The 15,174-nt window shown below is 36.6% G+C and overlaps 1 protein-coding gene across 1 annotated transcript in view; it reads right to left on the bottom strand.

Annotated features, from left to right (window-relative positions):
• The window catches only part of CNTNAP2 (contactin associated protein 2), a 1,021,890-nt gene that overhangs the window by 319,267 nt on the left and 687,449 nt on the right, over nt 1-15,174 (bottom strand). The window contains exon 12 of the mRNA XM_063157997.1: nt 12,993-13,112. Coding sequence (XP_063014067.1) covers nt 12,993-13,112 — 120 coding nt within the window. The remainder of the gene's footprint in view (nt 1-12,992; nt 13,113-15,174) is intronic.

Here is a 15,174-nt window from a genome sequence, read left to right on the forward strand (position 1 = left end):
GTTTTCACAGGAAGACACCCAAGCTAGGGAAGGAGCTGGCAGGAATGTTCTCTGAGGAGCGACTGAGGACACTGGGCTCGTCTAGTTGGGAGAGGAGGAGGCTGAGGGGGGCCCTCGCTGCTCCCTACAGCTTCCTGAGGAGGGACAGTGGTCTGCAAAGTGGGCAGCCACCAGTGTCTAAAGGAGAGCACATGGGCAGTGCAAGTCTTTCTGCCCAGGGACCTGTCCATCCCTTGCTGGCCTTCACATAGCTGCTGGGTGTCCTTTTAAAGGAATCTGGGCATTCAGACACTGTGAGTCTGGGGATTTGTACCTGTACATTGCTTCGGGTGCAGGGATGCCAGAGGTGAAAGCCAGGCTTTTGGTTTCCTCTGCATGAACTGCGCACAGAGGAGAGCATGCAGGATTCAGACACTCTTCCTTACCCAGCACTAATACATTTGCTTACAGTGGGGTCTCCTAATTTGTAGTACCCAGAAAACTGTTTCAAAGCAGCTGATGAAACTCAATTTCAGCAGAGCTGAAATGTCACTATAATGTAATCTACTGAGTATCCACTTAGTGAGTAAAACTTTGCTGAATATGCAGACTGGATAGCTCAGGAAACTTATCACAATGTAAAAGGCTTCCATCATTAATTCAAGAACCAAAACTAATATCAGTTTTTAGATATAAAACCAGCTTTCATTCATAGCATTTTTTTAGCCCATGAAAAAAGATTGTATCCCAAAAGCAAAGATATGAAAGATATACCATCTATGAAAATATCTGGTATTAAAATGTCAATGCTGAAATTCAGTCAACACTAAATTCAACAAAAGCAAAAGATCAAAATAAAGCTTTTAAGAATCTTTGCACTATATAGAAAAGGGGTGAACAGTCCTGTTTTCTTCAAAATCTATTTTATTGCAGTTACTTGGCAGATATTCACTCTGGCATAAGAATATGTTGCAAATAAATGAAATATAAAAATCCTTCTATTACCTTTTAAAAAAATTATCAAGAAACAAAAACCCTCAAGCATAAAAACATACCTACCAAAAAGAAATAAGCATACCTAAAAGAAATAAAACATTAAACAAACCCTGGATTTTTTTACAGAGACAAAAGAACAGACAATTTGATGGAACTGACTACCTCAAGACATCCACAGGTCTGGGCCAGGATTTAGGTTTACCTTTATTATTTGCTCAAAAGCACACAGATAATACTGATGATTGCTCCACATGCAGTGCCATTCATGAATCTGAAGTAATAGCTAAGAGACCATATAATGCAAAAAACATTATTGAAAAGGGAATAGGAAGAGAAACAATATTGATGTTGGTATTAAAATATTAGTTTAAAATACATTTCAACCAAATGTTAGCAATTGAGTTAATAGAAGACATCTCCCAGACCTGGAAACAAAAGGATGGGGAGGAACAGAAGTAATTTCAAGAGAAATTATCTTTGTTCCAGTTACACTTTCAAAAAACATTATGTGATTTGGAAATACTAAAATTTAATCTTGAAGAATTGTCTAAGTTTGGCACTTCACTTAATACTGAAACCCATAAGATTGATTAGTGACTTCTACCTAGGAAGTGGGCTGAAACAGCAGCTCCTCTAATTTGATTGTTCTGTCTCTGATGCAACGAAAAATGTGGTTTGCTGGTCTCTGCCATCTGCAGTGCTTCTTTTCCACTGCAGATGCCACAAAGCCCTGCAAAGCATTTGGAATTATAGGTTTGCAATACAGCAGGGTGTTAAGCAACACGGTTTTTACATTAATCTGACAGTTGTAGCAAAAATCTGCAACAGTGTCAGGCATAAATGAAGCAACCACTCAGCGCTCCAGGACACAGCGGTAAAGGCTGCAGAAATGTCAGATAGCCCCTCTGAATATTAACATTATTTGAGTTAGTGCCTTTTTTTTTTGTAGTTTTCATTTCCTATATATCTTTAATTTCTAAGTAATCTGGTTTATGCAGTGAGACAGACAAGCCATGAATATTCATGCCAGTGCACAAAGCAAGATCATAAGTAAGCCCTTTTGCTAATGACCCTTGACCAGAAATACTTATGAGTCTGCTCCAGTTGTTTCTACTCTGCCTAGCAGAGATGTCAGTCACCTGAACAGCCTCAGTACACTTTTTGGTGAGCATCCAATTTGCTCAGCTGCTTGTTCATCAGATGCTCACCATACAACACGAGTAAGATTGACCATTTCAGCTTAGTTCTATGGTAGTTACCTGAACAAAATTAGCAATAATATATCTTCAAGCAGAAAAATGCTTCTGACAGAAACATACTTATGATCTACACCCTGAAATAATACACACTCAGGCTTTGGAGAGCTAAGTCAGCTTCTATAGGATATCCATGTCTCTGTGAGACACCAATTCCTGTCCACCAAGCTATTGCTAAGAAAAAGGGAATCCAATCGACTAGCGATGGTCCTAGGTATCCAATACAATTATTTACAACATTGTCATTTCAAATGATTTTGTGACAGTATTTTTTCCTACTCCTACTGGCATGATATTAAACATACTTAATTTTTTTATCATTACTGACAAGCTTAATTCCACTGTAGTCAGCAAATGCTGTTCAGAAAGAAAATCTACTGTGATTTCGATTTGTGATGCACAAGTGGATCCCAAGATGAAGATGAAAAGCTATTTTCTATGGAGAACTATCATCTCAAGGCTTAGGGTGCTGCTTTGGCAAAACCCACAAAAATAATATTAGGAAGATAGTAATTTCTTCTCATCAGTTTTCTTAACTTGCTTACTATTGAGTGTTTCAGTGTGTGCAGTTAGTCTAATAAATCTCATCTAGGATAATTGAAGATTATTATCTCAATAGTTCTCACTCAGGGAAGCATATCCTGACTCATACTAGATAAAACCAATATTTCCAGGCCTCCTGAAGAAAAGCAAACTTGGGCTTAGCAAATGGAAAAAAACTCTAAAGCAGGAAGCATAAAAAGCATGTTAATTCTCTTAATAATGTGAACACTGAACATAATAAAAATGTACCCAGACCCCTAACATTGAAACACTTGGTTTCCAGTACACAAGTGGAAGGAGATCCTTACACCTATCAGTTAAGACTTTCTGAACAAGAGACCTGGCTTGCAACTGCATCTTTCCATTCCAAATCTAAAAATTTTCTCTGCAAGTTCTCTGGCTGTAGACGTTCCCTACTCAGCGTACAAAGTTTCAGAGCTCATCTTATGGTTGTGTTGGTTAGACTCTTCTCACTAAACCACATGGAATTCTAGCATTAGTTCTTGAGTTGTATCCTGTTTATTTCAACCATTCTTCACTTTCTGATGCTGTGGAGCAAGGGATAATCTCAGTAGGCTGCAAACAAGTCTGGCTCTTCCAGGAAAATTCCTCATTTGTTTTAATGGATCTAAGTGGTCTCTTCATAACATTTTCTGATTGACTACCATATTTTCAGAGGAAGTGCTACTTTCTGTGACCTTGAAGATAAAAAAATAAAAGAAAAAGGCCTGTTCCAGATGATATCAGATTTAAGTAATTTTTGCCCTCATTGCTATTCCCTTTCAGTCATTTTCCCACCACATGGAAGTGGTGGAGGTGAGTTTACAGCATAGGTGTTGCCCTAAAAATGTACTGAGTGCCCATATTCGAAACTGATAAAAAATGTTGTCTCTAGGTTCACATTATAGTCACTGTGCATTTGTTCACTTCTGTAGAAAAGCAGTAAGACTAAGTGATAAAATGCAAACATGAGAATAATCTTGGGTTCTTCTTGCAGCATTCAAAGACAGCCTTCCCACAAAAACTTCATAACACTGTACACTCACATTCTTACATATCTATGTTAATTCACTTATTAAGAAGTCCTGGGAGGGAGACATGGGAGAATCATTCTGTAGTCTCCTGCCTGCCTGGGGAAAATGCATCAGCAGTACATTCCCTAGATGTGTAAGTACAGATCAAAATGGATATCTTCTGCAGCTTATTCACTGCCCAAGTAATTTCTTTTTATAACTTGTTTTTCAGAGCATAAAAGAAAGCCTGAGAATTTTTAGCAACAATGATGACAACACAGTTCACCTGCCCTTTTAGGCAAATTTATTCAGAAAATTACATATCAGGGTGGCAGCACTGCACCCTGAATGCTGGTTGGAAATTCTAGAGTAGAATGAATCTCTTTCCACTCCTAGAAATGGCCTGTAATTTTTTCATCACTTGCCTATCTGCTTCAGAAATAAGTGAACTTAATATATCATTTGTAGTCTGAATGGGACTTTAGATATTTCCTTTTAACTAATCTGCTCTTTGAACATTCAGATAAGTTTTTCCAGTTTCAGAGAAATTATCAATAGGAACAACATTCTGAACAGATAAAATTGTGTTCTTCCTAGTCCCACAGTCAGCTAGACAAGACAGTAGTAGTGATACCCTGTGAAGGCTGACCTAGAACACAGGCTAGAGGGAGTTAAAAACAAAGTAGATATTTATTAAAAGATCTCAATGGATACACCTTGGGCACCACAAGAGCCCAGCCGGGGCTACATCCAAGATGAACCCAACATGGTCACAAAAACGGAGGGCCAGTCATGGGGTCTCTCACTTTTATAAGTTTTGGTCCATTAGCATATTGGAGTTAATTGTCCAATTAGAGCTTTAACTTATGAATTCCCATCCTTCTTGTTTTTCTCTCTTCAGTCCACTGTTGTTTATGCTCTTGGGTCTGAGATTAGGATCATTTGTCCTTGGTCCTCAGCTAGAGAAGGAATGGTTTTGTTTACCTACTCTGTGAAGAGAGCTTACTCTCCCCTTATATGAAGCTCAGAACTACACACTAAAGCAGTAGAGAATCCAAAAAATATAAAAGCTAAAACCTGAGGCATCAGTAGCAGTCAATAAAAAGCAGCCCTGGATAGGATTTGATGAGAAGATGTTCTTTGCACTGTTGATCAAGGACAAGGAAGCAGTAAGGGAGAAGTGCATATGGGAAAGCATTTCTGTATACCACAAGTCCCACAAGAACTTAGTGACTCACACCTTCCAGGCTTTGAGGCAGTACAGCTAAAAGCCCATAGAAGCACAGAGCAGTTTTCCCAGAAATACAAGGAGTACGTAAAAACACACACCTCACATCACCTGTATCCCTCCCTCAAAACAACAGAAAGACCCTGAGAAATTATTATCATAAAAGTTTGCAAAACACCACCACAAACTCCCACTATTTCAGGGGTAATTTAACTGTCTAGCCTTAACTTGACCTTAATTTTCTGACCAAAAGCAATAATAAAAGTTCTACAGAAAACACAAGTTTTGTTTGGTCTTTCAATAATATTCTCTACAGGAGCAATTTTCTAGGGATAACTGAAGCATATCACTGGCCTGAAGCAGCTTGTTCCAAGTTTCTTACATCCCCAGTAGGGAACAAGTGTGTGGGAGTGAATCCAGAGCTAAATATTTGCTGGTAACATTCACAGTAACAGTTTGAGGTAGATGGTACTGCTCGTCATTTTATTTCCAGCCATCCCTTTTTTCTGCACCCAGTTATGGATGCATTTCTTGAAATATAGGCTTGTGGGGTCCTGCAATGCACAGAATTCTAAAAAAAGATTGTTGTATTCTAATTTCTGAGAGCTTGGTTTCCAACAAATGAGGAATATTTTCTGAGTGCAGGTGATAGGATGATATTTTGCTTTTCCTAGACCAAATAATTCAGCAAAACAAAGACTCTGCTTTATTTTCAACTAAGTCTTTTGTGTCACTCTCAAAAGCCAATTTGTGCTCATGCTTTGAGGTAATTACAGATTTAGTCATCTTATGCCTGATATATGAATGTTTGCTCCAACTATGAGCATCTGAAATGCATTAAGATGATGACATGACATACATTTATTAATGTATATTCTTATATGATGCCTCAGAGTTTGAAGTGGGGCAGAAAAAAAAGAGGAAGAATTACAGGAATGTAGTCAGACAGCCAGAAATGTTTCTATCACTTGGTGACTTAAGGAGCCACCCGGAGTGTCAATGATAAAGTTTGTTCTCTTCTGAAACAGAGCAGATCAAGAACTTTGTCCTGAAGACAGACTTCACATGACATTTTTTTGCTATATGGTTTAGATATTTTCTCTGCAGTTGCAAACTGGGGTAGCTTTTCACTTTCTACACATGCAAGGGTGACTGCAGAAAATATTTAGAGATATTCCAACATTATTTAGGGTCATGTGAATTTAACATGCTTTACTCAAACCCTAAAGTCATGACATCCCATTTTTGTTATTACCCATTTTTGCTTAATGAAGTCACCAGGTATTGATTCACAACCTTTCCTCCCCCCTACTAAATTTTATGATTTTATATTATGAAGAGCCCTGAAATTATTAGAACCTTCATGTCTGTGTGGAGGCTGTTTCTATGGCAGTGTATGTTTAAGATGTGGACGTTATAAAAGATAAGTAAAAACAGCCCTCACAATCCCTTGGCCCTTAATGCCAGGCTGCAGTCCTTTACTCTTCCATCCTTAAAAGCCTGACCATATGACAAACTTGACATGCTGTCACAGAACACAGCAACAGACTGCTCTCACTCATTCCTTGCCATCTAGATAGTGGCTTTAACCAGTCAGACTCAAATAACTGCCTGGCACAAGGGTGCCCAACCAAATCACTTTTTAGTGATAACCTGAGGCAGGCCCAACAAACCAAACAGAAAAACATCCTGATTTATTTCACAAGGACCCCAGACAGCAAGCTGCATCTGATCAAGATGAGTCCAGGTAAAGCTAATAATTACAGTCTGTCAGCTGATTGAGGCTGGGTGAAAAAGTTGTGTCCAGATGGAAAAACAATCATGATCACTTTTGTAGCAAGTCAGTACTGTGTTCCACAGCAAGGGAGAAAAATACACTAGCCAAATTTGTTGAGATACATTAAAGTACTACAACGAGCAAGAAAGCCAAACTTGACATAAATTAAAAATAACAACAACAAGAAAAGCTGATTAAAAATGAAAATATGTACCCATGAAACCTAGAATAAAAAGGACATGCCTTGTAAATAAGAGCAGATGAAAAATATAATCAATGAACTAAAGCTGAGATGCAGGATGCTTCAGCCAACTTGGCAGGCAAAGATGTAAACATGGTCTGCTCTGTTTCTAGGTTTCTCACGGGTCTATTATTTTACTCTGATACTTGGAAGAGGAACTCACCTTAGGACTAAAGTCTGCCATCAGAGTTGCTGCTCTAGACATGATGCCCTGATGCTTCAATGATTATTTTCTTCTTCCTCAGTACTTGTTCTCTTTTCTTTTTTTACAGAGAGTCTAGCTTGAAAAGTCAAAACGATGAAAAACAGTGTCCTAAATTCCTAAATGTGTTGATGCTTTTCCTTTTCTTTTTTTTGCTATGTTTGTTTCTGCTCCTGTTTCATCTGCAAGGAAACAAGCTTGGACACCCTGCAACAACAGCCCCAATTAATTTCAAATATTTGTTCCTCTTTTTACCTCTCAAATGTAATTTTAACTTGAAAAATGACTGACAGACTATTAAAAAAGCCTCCCAAAACCCCTCTACAATGCAAAGAAAAGTGTATGAGATGCTGTTAGAAATAAAATATTCATTTCATATGTAAGAATTGAGACAATGAAGCTATTTTTTCTTCCTCTATTTTAGGCAAGGGACTGAAATATTATTATAGAAAGCTTTCTGCAATGAGATCACACTAGGTAAGGTCTTTATAATCGCCCCTAAACAATTTAGCATTGCCCAATGACAAAATTTTGTTTATTCATTTTAAATATGTATCAATTAATTCTATTCTAGTTAACTACTAAAAATAATAACTTCTTCCCTAAATCTTTACTTTATTGAATTAAATTGCACAAAATTTTGCTATTTATGTATATAGATATACACACACATGAATAAAATTTCTGGTACCTTGGAAGTTCAGTAATGCAGTTCTCAGGTAAGAATTCTCATATGAGAGAACTGATTATATAGATATGAGCAATAGAATCAAACCTTTACTGCTTCTAGGCCACTTTTATTTAGGATATAGTGATGGCACATTTATATTCATGCCATATGTTTCTATATATTTCATAGTATAAAACACTCCACTGACCCACTATGCACAGAGAGAAAAGTCACAGGATACAACAGTTGTGGTTGTTTAATGTCTGCTCACAAAGTCATTCTCGTAATTATCACATGTGCCATTTTTGTTAAAAAAAATGCAGAGAAAGGGGAAGGAGGAGAGTGGGTAGTAGAGAGTCACCTCATACATTTGACCTTAATGAGGCAGGCTATGAATACTCATAATGATTTCTCAAACTATTTGAAGATGAGCAGCTTGAGGCAAATGAATTGTACTCGAAAGGAGATAGGCTAAGTACCCCTCAAATGGAGTCATTATGCTTGCAGCTATTTGGATCCTGAAATGAGATAAAAGCTGCACCATGGAGGCATAAAGACTTCAGGACCAATAGAAAGAATTAACTGACATATCTTCTGGTAAAATACATTATGAAACCTTTCTGTTCTACTTTGCATCAGTAGTCTAAGTGATGAACCACTAGAAACAGCAGGCTATGATTTTCCTCTCCTCAGCTTAAAGCCTCAAGCAACTACAGGAGTGCTGATCCTCCTTCTCTTGCTGACATCCCTTACAGCCATTAGGATAAATAACTCTGGCCTTACGGTCCCTCTGCATTGTTCCTCTACTTATTCCTCACTCTAAAAATTCTTGCAGGACAAATACACAGAGTAAGGTCTTAATAATCTTACTCAACTGACACTTTTTCCCCATCCTGCTCATAACAAACAGATAAAAAGAGAAACATGAAAAATGGGAAGTAACCAATTTCTTTCTTGTGTCTTTTTCAATGGGACTAAAACTAAGCTGTCAGAGGAAAAAGAAACAGGCCTAGAGATTCAGCAATATTATACAGAGCATGGAATGAAGCTGCAATATACTCAAACTTTGCACAAAAATAATTAGGATATTAAAATATTCTAACAAACATCTTAAAAGAGCAATTCTTTCCACTACAGCTGCTGCTCTAATAACAGCCAACGAGAAAACAGAAAAGGTCAAACTGGATACTGAGAGAGCAACCCTACAGTTTTGGAAAAACCCAGTTTGAATGCAGAGTCTAACTTTGCCTTGTGGACCTGCCTCTACAAGAGGGTAAGATGACAGAGTTTTCAAAGAGTTCCCTGTTGACCTTAGCCACAAAAGAGGCCAAACTGAAAAGCAGCCTAATGGTTAAACATTGTGCCACAACACAGCATCAAGGAATACTTTTTCCATAAGTGACTTAATTTCAACAATTCCAACTTTCTACCTCTAAACGCTTCCAACACTGTTTTTCAAAAAAAAGAAAAAAGAAAGGACAAGGAAAAAAGCTTCCTAAAATATACATAGTTACTACAGACAACTATTTGGAAAACTGCATAACATGAACAGCAATGCCCTAGATTTTGAAAAGCTGTTTTATTACATCAGAAATAGTTGGAATGTAATATCTCAGACATCTTCATTCCACTATGAGGACATAAATATAAGTGCTTGGTTCCTCTTCACTATCAGAACACAGCTCTGAGTACAACTTTTGTTTGGAGAAGACAAGGACAAGAGACTTGGAAGGAGAAGCTTGGGGATTTCTTTGAAAATAGAGTTATTTACAGAGATCATGAACTGCTGTTGGGAGCACATGCAATTACATATTTCTGACTTTGTACTATTGAATCACCAGCACATCTTAGAAACCAGAACAATTTTTAGTTACCACAGCAATGTCTGTGAAGGGGAGGGGGGGGCCTTGTCATGACACTCGCCAGTTTACTAAATTAAGCTACACTAAATTTGGATATGGATTATGCCCAGAAATATGCCCAGACAGCTGTCTTCTGCACCACAGTTTTCTCTCTCTTTTTTCTTTTTAATACTGTTTGTCACATTTGGGTATGCTACTGCTTTCTGACTATAGACTCTGTAGGTGAAATGCTGATATAATGATGAAATTATGAATTTTGTGGCCCCATATTTGTGATACGGTATATTAAAGGGCTAAAGACATAATTTTGCAACAAACAATTTCAGTGGCTTTTGAGGATGTTGTCCTTGCCCTAGAAGGCTTACAGCCAAGTGAGAGTGACATTTATTATCCAACATTTTGCTCTAGTAAAACTATACTCCAGAATATAGTATAGAATTATATGAATAGAGTAATTGTGAAAGTAGTGCATAGCTGTTAAACCACCTTGCTTTGCAAAGATTGATATTCACTTTGCCAACTTTGTGGACTTGCTTTGTCAAGGAATGGAACAAGAAAGCTGCTCTTCACATTTTTGATCATTAAGATGTTCTCTACTTTCTAGTTTCATCTGAATCAAAGAAGGCAGATTTAAAACATGCATTAGTATCTTGTGTAGTAAGTTAATATAGAGATGTTTATTTTACATAGTGGAAGAATAGGAACATTTAGATTTGACTCTCAGACTAGAGAGGAAAATATAGTTAAGAATCTCCATCACAATAAAATATCACTACCTTGCCATATTATTTTTATTCATTTAGTATACTCCACATACCAATCAGTTTAGCTAAATTTGTAGGTTACTTAGCTTTATGTTTACAAAAAAAAATTTAATTGTTATTCAGCTAGTTTAATTTTTTTCAAATATAGCTATAGTAATACCATAGACCTGCACAAGCTGGATACTAAAATTTTTTGAGAGTTCTGCTGATTGTTGCATGCTTTAGTGCTTTCTGTTATATGACAAGGTATGTACCATTGCTACAGAGTTCTACAGAACTGCGTTACTGATGAAGCAAAGTACTCAATCTCCTTCCCTACACTGAGTGTGTGTGCTGCTGATAATAACCTATATAGATTCAGAAAAAGATTTAGGGTGTTGTGCTAAAATTGTAGCTCTTAGCCCTCCAGCATCAGTGCCTCAGATGACCACTAATCAAAAGAAAACTAAAACTGTGGCACCTGCAACATATAGGCACTACGCAGTATGTACAGAGGTGATGAGCTTTACTCTGCTGGCAACAAATGCCAGTTTTAGAAGCACAGATTAAAATTACTTCCCATCAACTTTCACATATCTCTTGCAGTCATTTGCATTGTAATGAAGAAATGGTTGGTTTAGGGTTTTTGTTTTTTCAAAACTGCAATGTTTATATGGATATTAGTGCAAATTGCCTTTTTCTTGTAGCTAAGAGCTGCTGATGAGAGTGATCCAGTTAAACAGAAAACTGCATTTTTCCACAGCATTCTTCAGAGCCAAGTGAATTAAATCATGTATCCTAATGTTCATGATCTCTTTGCACCGGTTAGGAAAAGGTCACATTTATATACTCCGAAATTGTTTTGTAGATGAGAAATGTTCATAAAATGAAATTATTAATTTTACTCCTCCTGTTTTTTTCCCTCCAGTGTTGAAGAAGCTATTAGGAACTTTCGTTCTATTTTTATATTTAACATGACTGAGCAATGCTGCAATACTGGATGAGTGCACTTTTCTGTGCCTAACCCCACTAGGGCAGTATATTTTTAATTTACAAATTTACCCTTGAAGAGTAACCAAAAGCTATAGCTAACACTCTGAACACAGCAGTTCTGAATAGCAGAAATCACTTAAATGAGAGCATTCTTGGCCTTGTTTCCTGCAGTGCCCTGCCTGACTAGTTACTAATGCTGTTCAAGGTGCTTGAGTTATGATTTAAAAAGCTCTACATGGCTGAGGATCTGAAAGAGTGCCTTTACACCTGTGTCTCAGGACAGATGGGTTGGCCTGTCTCTCCAGTCCAAATGGGATTGGTGACAGCACTTCCAGATCTTAGATCAGGCTCCTTTCTAGGCATGTATTTATTATACAAAAGCAGACATTAATAGCAATGTGGAGCAGTGGTTTCTGTTCTCCAACAGGTTGTCTACCCATAATTTGGAGTTTGCTGCCTGTGCCATGCATCCCTCCCCATCTCTCCCATTCCAGTTGGAGACACCCCATCCCACAGCCCCAGATATTTCCAGGTTTCTGCCTCCAGAAGAGTTGTGGGAGCTTTAGCACCTGTGATCTCTAAAAAGTCAGAGACAGTGTTTCAATCTATGACAGTGCCTTGACCTTCATGTTGCTGATGATGGAGTCTGAGGACTCAGGCATACACCAGATTTCCAATGCAAACATAACTTTTAAGGTAGACATTTGGGGAAAGTCAGACCACATGTTTGCTTTATCAGCCATCCAATATTTCATATCAGAAAAAGTCCTGAGACAACTGCTATGCATTAACAGAACAAAGAAATAATATATTCTCAGTGCAAAAAATTGTCCTGTTTTTCATGATCATATTTTCCTGCCTCATCATGGCAACACAGATGACTAAGATGAGATACTTTGGGTGAGAATTCAAAACTAGTCTTAAAAGCATAAGACAATAAACACAACAAAATCAAAATAAATTAATGCAGTTATATAAATATTATCTTCAGAGTTTAACTGGCATTAGAAAAACAGTTTAAAAGTCAAAACAGACAATTAAGAAAACTTAAACATTTTGCTTCTTCAGTAATTAATTTGTATTCCCTGCCTGTGGTGGTAAGCTGCCTTCTGCAACATCCCTTGAACAACAGATAAAACTGAACTCCACTAGGCTGATATACAACAGATTGGTAAGTGGCCATATCTATCAATTTTTTCTGTATGTATCTTAATTTTTTTTAATGATGCAACACTGAGGATACAAAGACCTATTAAGACTAATAGGTGTAATTCAAAAACCTTAATAAATGGAGTAACTACTGCCTTGCTCAGTCTATCCTGACTAGTGACAGCAGATTTGATGATCCCTGATGAAAAGCTCTTATTATTTTTCTTTAAACAAGAAATATGAAATATGAACAGCCTCTTTCTGCTAACTACATTTAAAAAGACCCAAAAAACCAAATCCCCCCTTCAACCAGCTTAATTAGTAAATACAATTCAGTTACCTGTCATGTTGCAGTAAACTTTCAAAGGTCCCAGTGCCCCACTGCCATCTGGATCTATCCAGTAGTAATTTGAAGTTTTGCCCAAGTGTTTGTATGCTTCACAAGAGAGTTCATAAATAGCTGAAAAGAAAGAAAACAGAGCAATAGGAATAGTTTTAACTTAGGTGAAAAAAAAAAATCTTAGGACAATTAATGGATCCTGTTTATATACAAAGAATTGTACCTCTGACATTAAAGCAATATCATTGAGGTTCACAGAAAACAAAGCATCGTTCCAAAATTATAGAAGTGATTAAAAGCTTGCAGGACATAATTTCTGCTTTTGTAATGTGAAGAAAAGTAAGAATAAGAAGACAATTCTAACAACTTGGAGAGAGAGAAGAAAAATAATACTTGTTCAAGAGAATATTTAAACCATTTTAAACAATATAGTTAATAACTTTGTTTATATTCTTATTTAAGATTCTATTACTTTTATTGATAGAACATACTTTTACCCTTAAGTTTTTTTTCCAAGAGATACTAAAAGAGCTTATGAGTTTTCTCCTTGCAAATTTTTTAATTGCTCATGTTTTATTACAACTCAGAATAGCACTGAGTTTCAAAATCGTGAAATTTCTCCCTACCTGCAATATCTGTCTCTACACAGCTCTGAAGTTACTCTATTACATACATACAGAACTAATTCTCTGGCCCAGCAAGGTCTGAAATGTCACAGTATTTGCTGGAATAAGTTGACTTGATATAGCAGACAGGTTTGTTTCAGTTTTTCCTTGAATACTGCTTTCTATTTCAAGTAATAAAATGTTTGTCAAAATGTATGATGAATAGCTCAGACATAATAAAAAGCATTGTAGATAGAACTTTTTTCTAGCAATTCCCGTATTTTCTTACAAACGTACAGTTTTTACAAAGTTATGTGCATTAAATATGAAGAAATACTATTATGCAAAGTTATAAAAACATGATAATTTATAGAAATTGTTGTGTGTGTGTATATATGCATAAAAAGTTGAATTACATCGATATTTTCCTATACAATTCTTCAAAAATGAATGCGTAATGCTGCTTTGTTTTTCAGGACCAGATGGCACAGCTTTTTTGTTTGGAATCAATCAATCAGCTGCTAAAAGAAATGAAATGTTTGTTTAACTAGACTTCATATCCACTCTAAAAATTCATCTAATTTGTTGGCAATTCTTGCAAGCAATCTCTTTGCTAGGACTGGCTTTATTTCAAATGTCCATAAGGACGAGCTGTTTTGCTGGGCTCTGATGATGATGAGTGACTGATCACACATGCACATCTAAATGCCTCTAACCAAATATCAAGATATGGGAAGGAAAGTGGAGTTAAAAAAAAAATCAAATGTTGATGTGGCACGAACACAAGGCTAAAGGCTGTTATCTATCTACAATTTCCTTGTGATGCTACAAAAGAAGGACTTATCTGGAAAGTTTTATGTGCTCGTTAGAGGACAAAGTAAATTTTATACAAGTAGATGACACTTTAATTAAATTGTAAGACATTACAAGCCATTTCCCCTTTCTCCACAAACAAAGGTCAACATATTCTTCCATTATCTAGGAGACTCTGTGTCTGTTTTCAGGCACTTCATGCAGAATTCATAACCTATTTTGTTCAGAAGTGTTTCCCTCACTTTCTACACACTATCTAAAAAATGTCATAAAATACTAACTCCATCAATGTATAATTGTTGTGATATCAACAGGCAAAGTTTAATGGATGCACTCCACGTCACGTCAAGAAGATAAAAAATATTGTTTGTGATCTTAATGAAGTTTGTGTTTTCATTTTCTAAACTCTTTCTGAAAATCAGGGAAGCTTTGTCTCTGTAGTAACCAGACCTTTATGTAAGGCCATATGACATTTTTATCCATGTTTGCTGCCTTTGAGAACACAGGCCAATTTTTTTAAAGAGATACTGCTACAACTCAGAAAACAACATTAGAGGGTTCTTTAGAAGTCAAATGTTTTTTATAGAAAATCAGGGGTTTAGCCACTACACCCTTCTTTCTATTCTTCTAGAACAGGAGAAATAGAAAGTGGTATGTAGGTATGAGTTTTATAGCACAGAAAAGGATGCTTTTTAATAAGTCAGCTTTGTTAAACTTCAACATTATGTTGAACACTAACTAATAAAAATTAAGATTGCTCTTCA

This window comes from Melospiza melodia, chromosome 1, assembly GCF_035770615.1.
Source record: "Melospiza melodia melodia isolate bMelMel2 chromosome 1, bMelMel2.pri, whole genome shotgun sequence".
In the NCBI taxonomy this organism is placed as follows: domain Eukaryota; kingdom Metazoa; phylum Chordata; class Aves; order Passeriformes; family Passerellidae; genus Melospiza; species Melospiza melodia.